At 44.2% G+C, this 17,464-nt stretch overlaps 1 protein-coding gene across 1 annotated transcript in view; it reads left to right on the top strand.

Annotated features, from left to right (window-relative positions):
• Positions 1-17,464, top strand: part of AK5 (adenylate kinase 5) — a 266,778-nt gene that overhangs the window by 242,284 nt on the left and 7,030 nt on the right. Inside the window, exon 13 of the mRNA XM_068965869.1 lies at positions 6,601-6,792. Coding sequence (XP_068821970.1) covers positions 6,601-6,792 — 192 coding nt within the window. The remainder of the gene's footprint in view (positions 1-6,600; positions 6,793-17,464) is intronic.

Below are 17,464 nucleotides of genomic sequence, written 5' to 3'. Positions count from 1 at the left end.
AGAAAAGCCTGCACAACAAAAAAAACCCAGATCAGCTAAAAATAAATACACAAATAACATTATTTTTAAAAAAGAAAATAAATACCTCCAACTACTATAAAAAAAAAAGAAATCTTGTCATTTGCAACAACATAGATACATCTAGAGGATTATTATGCTATATAAGTCAGACAGAGAAAGACAAATACTGTATGATATCACTTATGTGTGAAATAAAAAAACAAACAAACAAAATGAAACAAAAATAAACTCATAGATACAGAGAACCAATGGGAGGTTTCCAGAAGGTAAGGAGTGGGGGAACGGGCAAACCAAATAAGTCACATGAATGTAATATTCAGCATAGAGAATATAGTCAGTAATATAGTAATAACTTTGTACAAGGACAGATGGTAAAAACTGTGGTGATCACTTCATAATGTATATGAACATTACATCACCATGCAGTACACCTGAAACTTAACATAATATTTTATGTCAACTATAGTTCAATTAAAAATGGGAAAATAGCTTCAGTGCTTGCTGGGAAGACTGGATGAAATCCTTGAAATGGGCATTACATATGTATATGCCTGAACATGGTGTTCAATAAATTGTTGCCATTTTTTTCCAAAATTATATGTATTTTTTTCTGTCTATAGAAATAGAAATTACATAGATATGAGACAATACAGGAAAATGTAAAACAAAGACTAACTAGCCACTCAGAAATAACCTGTTGTCTATGCTTCCTGTCTTGGTTCTACCTATTTTCATGCAGTTAAAGTCATACAGAATACATAGCTATCTAAATAATAACTGTTATTTTTCGAGCACTTAAAGTGTGCCAGGAACTGAACTATATGCTTTGCCTATATCATTATATTAATCTTTACAATAATGTTCAAGAGATATTATTATCCCCACTTTATAGATTATTATCATCTCAAGGAGAGTGTGTACTCAGCCCAACTCCCTGTAGTGAGAACGAAATGCTTTCCTATGTTAACTCAACATTTACTCCACAGCAGCCAAACTAAACACATATTAACAGAAGTAAAATGCACGGGTCAGCTCTTTCCTTTCCCTGCCAGGAGGTTCTTAGCTGAAATTCTGCCCTTAGCCTGCCTACAAAGATGAGTTTCCTGGATGTGTGGATAATGATGGTATATCCCTCTGCCTGACTGCTCTTCACTGTCTCATAACACTTTTCGTCTACAAGGTCAGTGATTCTGTTTACGTGTGCTTAGTCGCTTGGTCGTGTCCAACTCTTAGAGACCCCATGGACTGTAGCCCGCCAGGCTCCTCTCTCCATGGGATTTCTGAGGCAAGAAAACTGGAGTGGGTTGCCATTCCCTTCTCCAGGGTATCTTCCCGACCCAGGGATCAAACCCCAGGTCTCCCACATTGCAGGTGGATTCTTTACCATCTGAGTCACCAGGGAAGTCCTGAAAATGAAATTGTTAGTCACTCAGTCATGTCCAACTCTTTTTCACCCCATGGACTATAGCTCGTCAGGCTCCTCTGTCCAAGGGATTCTCCAGGAAGGAATACTGGAGTAGGTTGCCATTCCCTGGCAGAGAAGGGAGGGTAAATGCTTCTTCGTGCTCCACCTGCTGAAATTATCATCCCAGGTCAGCTGACATCCTCATTCTGGTGGGCTGCTCTCAGTCAGGGTGAATGCTGATCCCAATTAGAGCCCCAGAGACAGCACAGGCAAGTTTCCAAAATAAAATGAAATGGCCTCTGAAGTGTCCACTTCTTTTCCTATCCCACCTCCTCTCCTGGCCAAGCTTTTGGAGTTACACACAGCAGACTCAAAACTGTCACTAATTAGTCCTCAGTGATCTTGGGCAAGTTGACCTGTGTAGGTCTCCATTTCCTCCCGTTAGCAAGACAGCACAATATGTCAGCTGCCGAAATGTTCTTACACATCTCAATGCCTTTTCAAGGGCATGTGTGCTCTAATAAGGGTCTCTTGAATACCCAAAGACCATGAAGAACGCCATGCTGCTGGGGCAGAATTCCAGGGAGCCAGCAGGGGAGTGGGCACTGGGGACACAGAGTTGTCTGTAAGTCTCTATGGTTCATCCAGACAAGGACTGAGCTCTCTGCCCTCCCACCCATGGGACGTTAGAGACTAACAATGGTCCAGGGTAAAAGAGGCAGAGCTACTCCAAGGAACTTTCTAAAGAAATATACCAAAGCATTCTGAAAAGTAATGAAGTGGTGTTTCATTCAAATCTTTCAAAACCTTTCAGGCATTAAAAGCATCAGTGGAAGAAATGAGCTCTGAAACCATGAAAGGACATGGAGGAAACTTAAATGCACATTGCTAAGTGAAAGAAGCCAGCCTGAAAAGGCTGTACACTGTATGAGTTCAACAATGTGATATTCTGGGAAAGGCAACTCTATAGAACAGTAAAATCATCAGTAGTTGCAGGGTTAGGGAGGAGAGAGACGGAGGAATTAAATAGAAAGAGCCCAGAAGATTTTTAGAAGGGTGAAACTATTACATATCATTACTATAATGTTGGATCATGACATTATGCAGTTGTCAACACCCATAGAATACACAACACAAAGAATGAACCTTAGTGTCAACTATAGACTTCAGTTAACATTTCAGTATTATTACATTAGGACGTCCCTCCTGCCATTGCAGGAGATGTAGAAGACACAGGTTCAATCCCTGGGTCCAGAAGAGCCCCTGAAGGAGTTTAAGTAGGCTCTGGGAGTTGATGATGGACAGGGAAGCCTGTGGCATGCTGCAGTCCATGGGGTCACAAAGAGTCAGACATGACTGAGCAGCTGAACTGAACTGAACTGAACTGAAAGACATAATAGGGGAAACCAGGAAGGGGAAAAGATATATGGTAATTTTCTGTATTATCTGCTCAATTTTCACATAAACCTAAAACTTCTAGGGCTTCCCTGAAGTTGCCGATAAAACCAATAGCTCAGTTGGTAAAGAATACACCTGCAATGCAGAGACCCTGGTTCAATTCCTGGGTCAGGAAGATCCCCTGGAGAAGGGAAAGGCTGCCCACTCCAGTATCTTGGCGTGGAGAATTCCATGGACTGTATAGTTCATGGGGTCGCAAAAAGTTGGACACAATTGAGCGACTTTCACTTCACTTAAAACTTCTAAAACTTAAAATCTATACAGGCCATTTTCAAATAGAATGATTGCTTGATAGCTTTTTATGTAAGAAGAGAGTGCTGACTCCGGGAGAGACAGGTCAGGTCTAATCCCAGGCTTGGCAGGAGGAAATGGCTTGGTCGAGCTGCTTCTCAAGGTCTTATTTTGTGAAGAATCACCTGGGGATCTTCTTAAAATGCAGACTCAGCATGTCAGGAGTGGTGCCTGAGCCTCTGCATTTCTAACAAGCTCCCAGATGAACCCTGAGCTGCTGGTCCACGACCCATACTTCCTGGGGAAATCAACTTCTCTGTCCTGCACTTATTTATGGTCAGATCCTGCTCAGTTCAGTTCAGTTCAGTCGCTCAGTCGTGTCCGACTCTTTGCAACCCCATGAATCGCAGCACGCCAGGCCTCCCTGTCCATCACCAACTCCCGGAGTTCACTCAGACTCACGTCTCTTGAGTCGGTGATGCCATCCAGCCATCTCATCCTCGGTCATCCCCTTCTCTTCCTGCCCCCAATCCCTCCCAGCATCAGAGTCTTTTCCAATGGGTCAACTCTTCTCATGAGGTGGCCAAAGTACTGGAGTTTCAGCGTTAGCATCATTCCTTCCAAAGAAACCCCAGGGTTGATCTCCCTCAGAATGGACTGGTTGGATCTCCTTGCAGTCCAAGGGACTCTCAAGAGTCTTCTCCAGCACCACAGTTCAAAAGCATCAATTCTTCGGCACTCAGCCTTCTTCACAGTCCAACTCTCACATCCATACATGACCACAGGAAAAACCATAGCCTTGACTAGACGGACCTTAGTCGGCAAAGTAATGTCTCAGCTTTTGAATATACTATCTAGGTTGGTCATAACTTTTCTTCCAAGGAGTAAGTGTCTTTTAATTTCATGGCTGCAGTCACCATCTGCAGTGATTTTGGAACCAAAAAAAATAAAGTCTGACACTGTTTCCACTGCTTCCCCATCTATTTCCCATGATGTGATGGGACCGGATGCCATGATCCTGCTCAGACACACATAATCTCTGTTTGTACCTAAATGAGTCCCAGAATTGTCTTTTGTGTCCCCAAATGAGTGGCCTGAAAATCCCCACAATAAGAAAAATAGCCTAGTCTCCAAACACAACCCCAGTCAGAAACTGTTCCAGAAGCCAAACTCTGTAACTTAACCCTAGCCTGCCTCTCAAGCTTGCCCTCTGCTGGTGGAAATAGGTCATTGTCTTCTAAACTTTCACCCAGCTTTCATACTGCTCAAATGCTCTTTTTTTTCTTCCAGTTAATAAAGTCAGAAAAATTAGATGACATGTCCCAGAGGTTTATTTCACCCTTTTAGATTTTGGAGAACTTTTCTACTCTGTTCCTTAAAGTACTTCCTTCAGAATGGGAAGATAAATCATGGAACAACACAGACAACTCATGACTCTGTGTTGTCCTGAAGTACTCCCCTACCCAGACTTTGTTCCCATCCCTCCCAGGGCTTTCCATGGTGGAGCAGTAAGACTTCATTAACATTGCCACATCAGAAGGGAGCAACAGTTCCTTCTGATCCAGAGTTGGGACTGGTAGTAGAGACAAGGTTGGTATCTTCCAGAGGCATCAGAAGCAAAAGAAGCCTTTAATTGGAAGGATGGGGAGATGGAAAGAGTCATGCTATTGATCATGTCACTATCATTCATTCAGGAACAAATTTATTTATTACCTACCGGATAAGGCTGGATATACCCATGCCTCAGTCATTCTGCACACTCCCTCTGCACCACCGCCACCCCGCGCCCCGCCCCGCCCCCTCCAGGCCCTACCCCTGGGCCCTGTGGGCTGCTTCCAGCTACTGTCCTTGTGCAGTCAACCTCTTAGAATCATGGTAGAGCTCATCGCTTCACTTTCCTGTCTATCCATTTCTTCCTTGGCCTTGAGGGCCAGGAGCTGAGCATTCCTAACCCCTGAACACAGAGATTGTAGCTCATATGGGAAACAAGCATAGTGCATGCTAAGTCGCTCAGTCGTGTCTGACTCTTTTGCAACCCCATGGACTGTAGCCTTTCAGGCTCCTCTGTTCATGGGATTTTGTCTGCAAGAATACTGAAGTTGGTAGCTGTTTCCTCTGCCAGGGGATGTTCCCAACTGAGGAATCAAATCACTTCTCCTGTGTCTCCTACACTGGCAAGGCAGATTCTTGACCACTGAGCCACCTGGGACTCCAGTAAGCATAGTAGCTGATACTTACAATTTGCTCTATCCTAAGCAATCTACTTACATTACTGCTGCCATTTAGTCACTAAGTCATGTCAAACTCTTTGAGACCCCATGGACTGGCAGGCTCTTTTGTGCATGGAATTCTCCAGGCAAGAATACTGGAGTGGGTTGCCATTTCCTTTGGCAGGGGATCTTCCTGATCCAGGAATCCAAGTTGCATCTCCCGCTTGGCAGGCGGTGCTTTACTACTGAGCCACCTAATTCTTACAGCAATTCTGTGATCATCCTCATCATACAAATGAGAAAGTCGGGGTGCAGAGAAGTTGAGAGACCCAGTTAGTAACTTAATTTGTTATTTTCTCTAATAGGTTTCTGGGGGTTGATGGACTCCATTATTCTGTTGCAGTCAGATAGTGGGTAAGACTCCGTAGACAGGTCTGGAGCAGGGGCTGGGATGTCTGATCAGCCAAGGATTGGTCAGGCATCTCTGTCCACATGGCCTCTCGAACAGGCTAGCTTGTGCTTCCTCCCAGCTTATCAGTGAGAGTCGCTGGGCATCTTAGATGGTGGTTGACCAGGCAGGAACTGCAAAACTTCTTATGATCTTGCTTCCAAAACTAGGTGACATCATTTTCACTATATTCTGTCTGTCAAAATAGGTACAGTCCAGCTCAGATTCAAATAGGTAGAAGAATAGTCACCATGTCTCAATGCGGAAAGAGCTTAAAGTACGTTGAGGCAAGGAACCAATGAAGACCATCTTGGAGACAAGTCGCTACACCAGGATTTGACCCTAAGCAGCGTGACTCCAACCTTTGTATGCTCAACCATTACGCTCTACTGACCTCCACATAGTACAAGACGCAGCCACACTGTGCTCTTGGTGGCTGGTATAAGAGATAATGGTGGACAAAGGAAGAGGTGATTAACTTGCCTCCATAAGTCAGGAAAGGCTGACAGCAGGAAGTATTACACACACACAGCCACCCCCACCCCCCCGCCCCCGGCTGTGGAGGACAGATTATGACTCCACTGGGCAGCATTCTACACAACCACTCCATTACACGAGGTGACCTAAAAGCTGAGGATGGTTCTGTGGAAAGCCGCTGACCTGGAAATGAGGAGCTGTGATATCCTGTCCCAGCTGTGTCACACTGTAGGCCTGGAACCTCAAGAGAGAGCAGGTCAAGAAAGGAAAGAACTAGCGTGCACAGGCCTTTCCAGAACCTTGCAGGGTAGAGTTTCTGACCATGTTGTGCCGCCCTCTCCCATCCCCAGATTGGAGACCCACACCTGGTGATCTGCATGGACTGCTCAGCAGACACCATGACCAACCGCCTTCTCCAGCGGAGCCGGAGCAGCCCGCAGGCAGACGGCAGCACCACCACCATCGCCAAGCGCCTGGAGGCCTACTACCGGGCCTCCATCCCTGTGGTCGCCTACTATGAGACAAAAACACAGCTACATAAGGTGAGCCCCCTCACAGCCCCCAGAATGAGCCAACTACCCACTTTTTTTCAAAAACAAAGAAAAAAGGAAATTTCAGATTTAGGGATTTTGGAATTAGAACTGCATTGTTGTTGTTGTTCCGTTGCTCAGTCGTGTCTGACTCTTTGTGACCCCATGGACTGCGGCACGCCAGGCCTCCCTGTCCATCACCATCTCCCGGAGCTTGCTCAAACTCATGTCCATTGAGTCAAAGATGCCATCCAACCATCTCATCCTCTGTCATCGCCTTGTCCTCCTGCCCTCAATCTTTCTCAGCATCAGGGTCTTTTCCAATGAATCAGCTCTTTGGATCAGGTGGCCAAAGTATTGGAGTTTCAGCTTCAGCATCAGTCCTTCCAATGAATATTCAGGACTGATTTCCTTCAGGATTGACTGGTTTGATCTCCTTGCCTTCCACGGGACTCTCAAGAATCTTCTCCAACACCACAATTTGAAGGCATTAACTCTTCAGCACTCAGCCTTTTTTATTGTCCAGCTCTCACATCCGTGAACTGCATACAGCTGCACAACTGGGGCCAGCATGTGGGTCCCTTAGGCTCTTCACTTTTTGTGTCACTCATCATACGGACCATGAAAAGCTGGCCATCCGATGTTTACAGAAGCCAATACGTTTGCTCCATTTTCCAAGAAGGAGGGAGGGAGGACAGGACGAGGGATAAGGCATTAGTTCTGACTTTCAGACCTCAGCTACACAGGAGAATCCGAAAGGTCTCATCTAGATCTAAAATTCAACAACTTTGAATGTCTAAATTTTGGCATAGTTCCTCACTGGCACTTGGCTGACTCAGTTTCTTGCAATAACTAGTGTTGCTAGGAGAAGCAGTATGTGGGGCCAGGAGAGCAGATGAGGTAAAACAGTGAGGAAATGGGTGGTCAGCTCAATGATCATGAGCAATAATCCATGCTGAGTAAAGTTCATGAATTTGGGAAAACTACCCAATCTTTATTCATTCTCTCATTTAATATATATGTACCAAGCACTTCCTATGGGCCATCCATTGCCCTGATGGTTTGGATGCAGGTAAGAAGATGTAGTCCTTGCCTGCTAGAGCCTAGGGTTTAGTAAGTGTGCACGTGCGCTAAGTCACTTCAGTCATGTCTAACTCTTTGCAACCCCATAGACTGTAGCTCGCAAGGCTCCTCTGCCCACAGGATTCTCCAGGCAAGAATACTGGAATGGGTGGCCATGCCGTCCTCCAGAGGATTTTCCCAACCCAGGGATCAAACCCATTTCCCCTATGGCTCCTGCCTTGCAGGCTGATTCTTTACCACTGAGCCACCCAGGAAGCCAGGGTTTAGTAGGGGAGACAGACAAATCAGTGATCACAATATGGAGTGAAAATGAGCAGAGAGTAAGTCCTGAGGGCCCTTTAACCTGATCTAAGGGGAGACAGAAGGAAGGCCACAAGAGAAGAACTAAGCTGAGCCCAATGTGGGGGTGCTGTGAGGGGAGCAGAGCGCTTCACACAGAAGGAGCTTGGCTGTGACATGAAGTAGCAAGAGAAAGAGAGAGAGGTGGGTGTGGAGAGGCAAGCAGGGGACCAGATCAAGGTGAACCTGTCCTGGGAGCAAATAATTGTCCTGAGAATGATGGGAGCTACTGAAGGGAACAGACATAGTCAGGGTTTCCACTTTGAAAGCTCACTCCATCAGCTTAGTGGGGAATGGATCCCAAGAAGATTAGGCCAGGAGACCACCGGGAGGTGGGATGGATCCAGGAACCAAACCCCCAGAACCCAACACAGAGGAGAGAGAGTAGACAGTATCTGCTTTTCCAGGAAGTTAAAAGGAAACAGCTTCAACCAATAATGTATCTTGGAGGGAGCTACATGATTGATTCCTTGGGGAAAACCATTGATAATGAAATCTTATCTTCTGAGCCAGTTAATTGTCCATTTTCCAGACCCTTAAGAATGTAACCATGATTAGTATCTGAGAGGTGTCCCGTGATTTAACTCAGAGATGTCATGTATGTGACATGAGAGACATCACCCCCACCTTTTTCACCCACAGCAGCCACTGCTAAGCCATCATTGCTTTTCTCTCAGGACCTTGACTTGGCCTTAGCACAGCACAACAGGCAGCTCCTTCCAGTTACTAGGACTTAATGTACAAGACGAATCCTATTTGCTGTGCTTCATGTAGCCTTGAAAGTGAAAGTCGCTCAGTCATGTCCGACTCTTTGTGACCCCATGGACTATACAGTCCATCACGGGATAGTCAATTCCGTGACTATACAGTCCATGGAATTCTCCAGGCCAGAATACTGGAGTGGGTAACTTTTCCCTTCTCCAGGGGATCTTCCCAACCCAGGGATCAAAACCAGGCCTCCCACATTGAAGGCGGATTCTTTACCAGCTGAGCCACAAGGGAAGCCCAAGAATACTGGAGGGGGTAGCCTATCCCTTCTCCAGGGGATCTTCCCGACCCAGGAATCAAACTGGGGTCTCCTGTCTTGCAAGCAGGTTCTTTACCAACTGAGCTATCAGGAAAGCCCCTCGGGTAGCCTTGGTTGCCACACAAAACAAAGACCTAGATCTTTAAACAAGCAAAAAAATATATCATAAAAAGGCAGGGTCTTAGTAATTCAGGTGACAAAGGTCTTTCAGGATTCATGATTTTCACCCTCATGCCACCTGGAACACAGATGGAAATTATCCAGAGAGAAAAGGGTTTCTTCCTCTTTCAAGATTTACAGAGGTGAGAAAATCCCGAGTTAAGACTTTAGCCACTTTCAGAGTCAGGAAAGCCCTTTTATCTCTCTCCTGTATCTTTCTAGCCTAAGTTCTACATGCTCACAAATGATTGGCGTGTGGACACAGGGCTAACCGAGTTCTCCAATACAGCTGATCTCTGGGATCCTCCTTAGAAATAGCTAAGTTAGTGGGGAAGGGAGCTTCCCATAACATGTGGCTCAGCTCTTCAGCTTCCGCCGCATCTTGGAGATGCTGGCAGCTGGGTCTGTGGTGAGGTAACCACTCCAAGCTCTGACTCCAGCGCAGTGTGGGCTCCAGCCCTCAGGACTCCCCCAGGGCCTCTTGGAGGAAGTCGTTTCATCCCTGCCCCTGCCCCAGGCTGTCCTCCCCATGTAGCTGCCAAGATGAACAGGCTTCCTCCCCCACCTGGAGCAGAGTCAGTGCAGGGTGGCCTCGTGCCAGCCCAGGGACCCAGGGATGGGAGACTGGCTTGTAGGTGCCCCATGGGGCTTGCCAGCAGCTCAGGCCACAGGTGGGGCCTGGAGAAGCAATGGGGGAGCCAGCTGGCTTGGTCTGTATGGGAGAAGGTGAAAGCCGCTGGCCTTTAGTGTTTTCTGGCCTTCTGGGCTCTTGCCTGGTCTCCGAGCACCAGTTTGATCAGCTCCTGATCTCAAGTGATAGCCTGCATCTTCTTCCTGTGATGCTCTTTGGAGTCTAAGTACCCCCTCCCTGTCTCATTGGTAATTGAGCGCACGGCAGGACTGCTACCCTCCAGGTGGGCTCCTGGATCATGTAAGGAGTTTTCTTAAACTACATGCAGGTGGTGAATGAACTTCAAGATTCAAGTGAGACCATTCAGTAGTGGCTCAGTGAGATTTCTTTAGGAATTAGAGCCACAGAAACAATCCAGCCAGAAAAAGACCACCCTCCAAAAACACTTCCCTCTAACCTGTGCTGCCCACTTATGCTTACTCTCCATCCATCCCCTGACACCTTTACTGCCTGTTGGTGTGTGTGTGTGTGTGTTCGGTCATGTCCGACTCGGCAGCCTGCCAGGTTCTGTCCTTGGGATTTTGCAGGCAAGAATATAGGAGCTGGTTGCCATTTCCCACTCCAGAGGATCTTCCCACTTAGGGACAGAAGCCAAATTTCCTGTGTCTCCTGCATTGCAGGGGGATTCTTGACCTCGTGAGCCATCGGGGAAGCCCACCGCCTAATGATAGTCCTTTTTGCCACCAACTATCTGGAAAAGTGCAATGGAATTTCAAACGAAAGTAAAAAACAAAACCAAGTTTATAGAGCCACTGCCTTATTCTTGGTTATGCCATCATGATATAATGATGTAAAAGTTAGGACTCCTTGTAACATAAACCCAGGGGTAGAAGCATATGTGGTCCAAATGGACCCTCTGACCTTCCCTTTTCCCCTCTAATAAAGTCAGCTTTCTGCTGCATCTAAGAACTAGAACTTTCGTCCATGTCACTCCCTTCCTCCTTGCACTCAAAGCAGACATCATTAGGCAATTGTGGCTCTTCTTTCCTATCCATTCTGGACGTTGCCTTAGAAATTTTATCAGGGACTTCCCTGACAGTCCAGTGATTAAGAATCTGCAGTCACCAGATTCCCTGGTGACTCGGTGATAAAGAACCCGCCTGCCAATGCAGGAGACACAGGTTCGAGGGATCCGGGAAGATCCCACATGCCATGCATGGAGCAAGCCACTAAGGCCGTGCACCACAACTATTAAGCCTGTGTTCTAGAAGCCAGGAGCCGCAGATACTGAAGCTGAAGCGCCCTCAAGCCCACGCTCCCCAGCACAAGAAGCCACCACAATGAAAAAGCCCAAGCACCACAGCTAAAGCAGCCCCCACGCAGCACAACTAGAAAAGAGCCCGCACAGCAGCAAAGACCCAGCACAGCCAAAAATAAACAGATAAACGAAAAGATGGGAAAGGATTAAATTTTTCAAAAAGCAATCTGTCAGCCTATGCAGGGGGTGCAGGTTCAATCTTTGGTCAGGAAACTAAGATCCCACATGGCTCACGGCCGAAAACCCAAAACATAAAACAGAAGCAATATTGTGATAAATTCAATAGACTTTTAAAATGGTCCACATCAAAAAATCTTTAAAAAAAACTTTATCGACACAGCAGTACAGGTAGTCTCACCCAACTCACTAGAGTTGACCCATAGGAGAAAGCTTTTTTCACCTTGAGTGAGAGAATTTATAATTGAAAAAATAATTGAAATGAATCATTTTGATGGGCTTCCCAGGTGGCAATAGTGGTAAAGAACCTGACTGCCTGTGCAGGAGACGTAAGAGCCTGAAGTTTGATCACTGGGTGGGGAGGATCTCCTAGAGAAGGAAACGGCAACCCACTCCAGTGTTCTCGCCTGGAGGATCCCATGGACAGAGGAGCCTGGCGGGCTACAGTCCACGGGGTCACAAATAGTCGGACACAACTGAAGTGACTTAGCACGCATATAGCATTTTAAAGTGAATGACATAGTAACTGTCCAGAGGCTCCCTGGTGGAGACAACACTGGTTTGAGTGTAAGAAAGCCAGAGTCACTGAGGTGTGTATTCACTTTGGGAACTTGGTGAGTCATTTCACTGCTAAACCTTTCAGCAGAATAAAATGAATGGACAGAATGGGATCTCCTGGAATACCCTAGGTCTGTCACTCTATGTTTCTCAGGGAAAACAAAAAACAAAAAAAAAACCCAACATATATATATTTGTAGTCATGCATACTTTTCTGTTTTAGAAAATACAAAAAAGTAGGTAGTCCCATAACTCAGAGGCAAACACATTCCTGATTGTTTCTTTCATATCTTTTTGCTATGAATTTTTAAAGCATGATGCTGACCACAGGTATATTCATGAGATTGTAGATGACAGCTGGCCTAACCTGAAACATGGAGCTTAGTTGTAAGGTGATGTGAACCAGGGCTGAAACAGGTCCAGGAAGCCTCTGGGACCAGGCTCCCTTCTGCTCCTCATACCTGTCTTCCCCTTCTTCTCTCTCGCATCCTGATTTTTCCCTTTCTCTGGTCCAGAAGCTAGAATATGGCAAACATACAGCTTCCACCGTTCATGTTCCCACAACAGGTCCAAATTCCAGAGAGAATTATTCTGACTGGTCTTGCTTTCTCTTGTCCTTGGTCCTACCAGCTATGGCCAGGCAGGTAGGGTCACGTGGGGCTTTCTCATCTGTTCTGTGGCTGTTTATTGAGTGCACACTTCATGTCAGATTCTTGGTGCTGGAGACACAGAACTAAAAATCCCTCACTGAAAAAAGAGCAGTAGACAAGAAAATAATTGCTGATAAGATTAGCTCTGTGAAAAAACAAAACAGAGTGGGTTGTTACCAGTGAAAAGTCTCTAAGGAGGTAGCATTTGAATTAAGATCAGACTAATGAAACTATGGTTGCCTGATTGCCTGGAACTTGTCCCTGAAAATTGGGTGGGGAACAAGAAAGTCCCAGAAGAAAAGATCTTGTAAACTGGCAGAAATGCCAGAAATAACTTCCTCAAGTGGCATGTACAGAAGTGTATAAATTCATATTTAAAACCTCTCCTTTTGCTAAGGATACAGCTGCTTTTAAAAAAGAAACTAGAAAATTTAAGAGCATAAAGATAAAAATTACCCAGAGTTATTCCACCCAAAGATAAAACATTGTTAAACAAAGAAAACATTTTGATATATTTTCTTACATTCTGCTTCTTTACATTCTTACATTCTTCCTTACATTCTTCCTTCCTTCTTACAGTCTGTCTCTTCGCTTTTAAAATGCTTTTTGCTCCTGGCATTGTAAGCCCAGAAACATCCCCCAGCTCTAGAGGAAGCAGTCCTAACAATAGATGATATCTGTTCCTGGGTTACTTATTAGTCTAATCAATTTAGAAAATAAAAAGAGAGGCGAGTGACTCATTAAACAGGTACTTAACAGATGCAGAAAATCCACTTCCTTGGCAACTTGGCATTTACAAAGGAGAAAATCAGTTATTCGCTCTGCAGCTCTTCTGCTAAAATGTCCCAACTTCACGAATAGTTTAGCCATTTTTAGTAAGTCCTGAAATATAGCTGTATGCATTTATTGTTCTGGGTAGTCATCCAACCTGGCAGGAGACTTCCTGTGAACTGAGGGATAAAGAATGAGAAATGTCATTGCTGGAACTTCCATGAAAGGAGTGGAAGCAGAAGGCAGCATTGGATCAAATTTTACCCCTTGGATATAACAATCCATTTGATAGCCTAAATCAATTGGATTCTTAAGACTGGAGTCTAATACCAGGCAAGGAAAACCCCAAATTGTACTTTGAATTCTCTGTGCTTGAATCCTTCATTTTAATTCTTCTTTCAATTGGCTAAAATAATTTGAACTAATTTTTAGTTCAATCTCTCTATGACTGTCCAGGAGTGTTGTTATGGTGGTTTTATACATCAAATACCATTTCACTAGATCTAAAATTTAGGTCATAATATTTCTCTATCAAATTTAGGTCATGGAGAAAAGGCCAAAACAAATTTGGAAGTAAACTTTGTCAACTTGTATCTTTAAAGAAATGTTTTAATGTCTTTCCACATAATTCAAAACTTGTGTCCAGATATAGGTCTGATTTTTGCTTATCCTCAATGGCATGACAATTTTGTTTTAACTCAAGAACATTTTCTATAAGTATTTTTTATGTACCACTCTTTCTTGTTTTTCTCACGTACACACAGATCTCTTCCTTCTACCCCAGTGCCATCCGATAGAAATTTAATGTGAGCCACATGTGTAATTTTAAATTTTCTAATAGCCATAATTTTAAAAGGAAAAGGAAACAAGTGACACGTTTTATCAGGCCTTTGAAATCTCGTGTGTACTTCACACTTGCAGCCCAGCTCATTTTGCGGTTGTACGTTTCAAGGGCTTGGTAGCAACAGTGACTTCTGGACTAGACAGCTCAGTTTTCTATCTATAAACCACTCCATTATTTTCTATTTTTTCTGTCTACTTTCTAGGAAAAATCCCAAAGTTGTCTTCCACGTTACCCAGCTCAGTTTTCTACTTCATTGCCCCTACTTCCCAAATACCAACATTGATTTTAATTCTCTTGTGTGTTTTTCTGTATTTTTACCTTAGCTGATTCTTTTCATCTGATGCTGTTGCTATTCCAGTCTAAACCTGTTCTAATTTCATGACTTTCTGCTCTTATTGATAGCAACCATGTTTTCTTACATACTGCATACTGTTTAAACTAACAATGAAAGTGAAAATATTAGTCCTTGAGTTGTGTCGGACTTTTTGTGACCCTGTGGACTCCTCTGTCCACGGAATTCTCCAGGCAAGAATACTGGAATGGGTTGACATTCCCTTCTCCAGGAGATCTTCCCAACCCAGGGATCAAACCCGGGTCCCCTGCCTTGTAGGCTGGTTCTTTACCATCTGAGCCACAAGGGAAACTCAAAATATACATTAATTGTCCCTTCTGTGTGCTCTTATAAACACCATTTCTCTCTCCTTCTTTGTATTTATCATGTTTTGCTATTTATTTCTTTACCTCTCTACATCTACCAAAAAGAAGTGAATTCCTTCCCCTTGCCACCCCTCTCCCTCTCCCTCTTTCTGACATTAATCAACATATACTTCTATGGTGGAATGTTCTGATTTCATGAAAATACTACCATCCTATACACATGTCTGAAGCATCTGGAAGTCAATACATGTTGCAGAAATGTTTTTTTTTAATAGTTACTAACATTCCATAGTAATATATTATCTAATTTATTCAACCAGTTTATTTCTCATTTAGTTTGGTTACTACTAACTATACAGTAAATAAACACACTCATTTAGGCTTTTTTTATAGTATGAGAGACTGCTGAGCTATTTTAAGTAGAGACCTCTTAATCTCCTTCACCAATTTCTCCCGAGCCCACCAACCCCCTTCCCCGCCCTTCTGGCAGCCACCCATCTTTTCTCTGTCTGCGAGTCTATTTTCACTTTGTTTTGTTTGTCTCTGCCATGACTTATTTCACTTAGCACAGCATCCTCTAGATCCATCTATGTTGTCATTCTTTTCATGGCTGAGTAGTATTCCACTGTGTATATGTACCCCATCGTCTTTATCTATTCATCTGCTGATGAATGTTTCAGTTGCTCCCATATCTTGATTATTGTGAATAGTGGTGCATGTATGGTTTCCCATTAGTGTTTTTGTTTTCTGTGGGTAAATATGCAGAAGTGAAACTGCCGAATCATGTGGTAGTTCTGTTTTTAATTTTTTTAGGAACATCCATACATCCATATGTGTGTGTAGCAATTTATATTCCCATCAACAGTGCACAGGGGTTCTGTTTTCTCTGCGTCCTTATCAATATGTTATTTTGTGTCTTTTTGATAATAACCATCCTGACAGGTGTGAGGTGATGTCTCACTGTGGTCTTGATTTGCATTTCCCTGATGATTTGTGACACTGAGCATGTTTTCATGTGTCTGTTGGCCATCTGTATGTCTCTTTAGGAAAAATATCTATTCTGGCCTTCTTCAAAACAGATATTTCATTTCCCACTCATTTCCCTTTCTCTCTCTGTTACACTGAGAATTCTTTGAAACACAGAAAATCTTTGGGATTTCCCCGGTCGTGGATGCCTGGCCTCTTTAGTCAAGGCCCCACCTCAGCTGAGTTTCCTTCTCAGTTCTGAGTCTGTAGCTTCCTCGCATTCAGTCTGGACCTGCCCTGCTTGAGTGCTCCTAGCAACCTGGACCTGGAGATAACCCTCTCTCCTGCCCACTGGCCCCAGAGAAAGGAAGGTGCATGAAGGAGAGAGTGAGTGACTTAGAGGAACCCTGAGGTTTTGTCCTCTCGCTTGGCAAATGAGGCATAAATCTCCCGTCTGTCTCTGAAAGACTTAAGAAATTCATTCCTTATGACTCTGCCTGAAAGAATCTTCTTTCTACCCTCCACCACCCTTCTGATCAGCAGGCTTTCAGTAGATTCCCACAAAGAGCTTTTGGTTCGGCCCAGTGTTCTCTGCACCCTTGTGGTCCTGTTGAAAAGAGTTGTGCTCACTGCAGGCTTGTCTCCCCCAAGAACAGCAGGCGGAAGAGAATGCCAGACCTTTGTTCTCTTCTGAACACAGTCCTAATTGTCTTTCTCTGGTTGCTTTCATCATGGGCAGGCTTTGTTCTAACCAACTCAGGGCAGTCCCTTCTCTGGGCTCCAGTCCCCTCTCGAGAACCTTCCCAGGAGCCACTGCCATGGGTTCTACCAGCAGAGAATTGGCGCTGTTCCATCCAGGTTCCTGCCAGAGTCCACAGACATTCATGGGGTGTCTCCAATGTCCAAATGCTGGGTGCTTAGTGCTGGGTATTCAGAGAGAAAAGAGACGCATGAAATTCTGCACCCACAGCATGGATGTAAATGTAGTAATAGGATTTACAAAATGTTTCAAGTATTTGGAGGCACAGAACTTGGGCCTGGAGAGGCAGATAACAGTTTCAGAATGAAGACATTTGAGCTGGGTCTAAAGGGAGAATAGAAGTTCGAGCCAGATGGAAAGGAGGGGACCGAGGCTCTGACATGAGAAAGAGCCCAGTAATGCTAGCACAGGATGAAATGCACACAGATGGATTAAAGTGGTGGCAGACTTGACTGAAAAGCAAGGTGAAGGCTTCATTCCTCCTTTATGCAATAAGTTTTCTAGAAGAAATTATCCAGTAGAGATATGATCTGGGCCAAGTAGGTAATTTATAATTTCCTAATATTCTCATTTACCAAGAAAAAAAAAGTAACAAAAAACAAGTCATATTAATTTAATAATATATTTTCTTTAACCTAATATAGCCTAAATATTATCATTTTAACATGTAATCATAAAAAATAATATTGAGATGATTTTACATTCTTTTTTAATCTCTGTCTTCAAAATCTGGTACTTAAGCCT

This window comes from Capricornis sumatraensis, chromosome 2 (genome assembly GCF_032405125.1).
Source record: "Capricornis sumatraensis isolate serow.1 chromosome 2, serow.2, whole genome shotgun sequence".
Taxonomy (NCBI): domain Eukaryota; kingdom Metazoa; phylum Chordata; class Mammalia; order Artiodactyla; family Bovidae; genus Capricornis; species Capricornis sumatraensis.
This window is presented reverse-complemented; position numbering and strand designations above follow the sequence as displayed.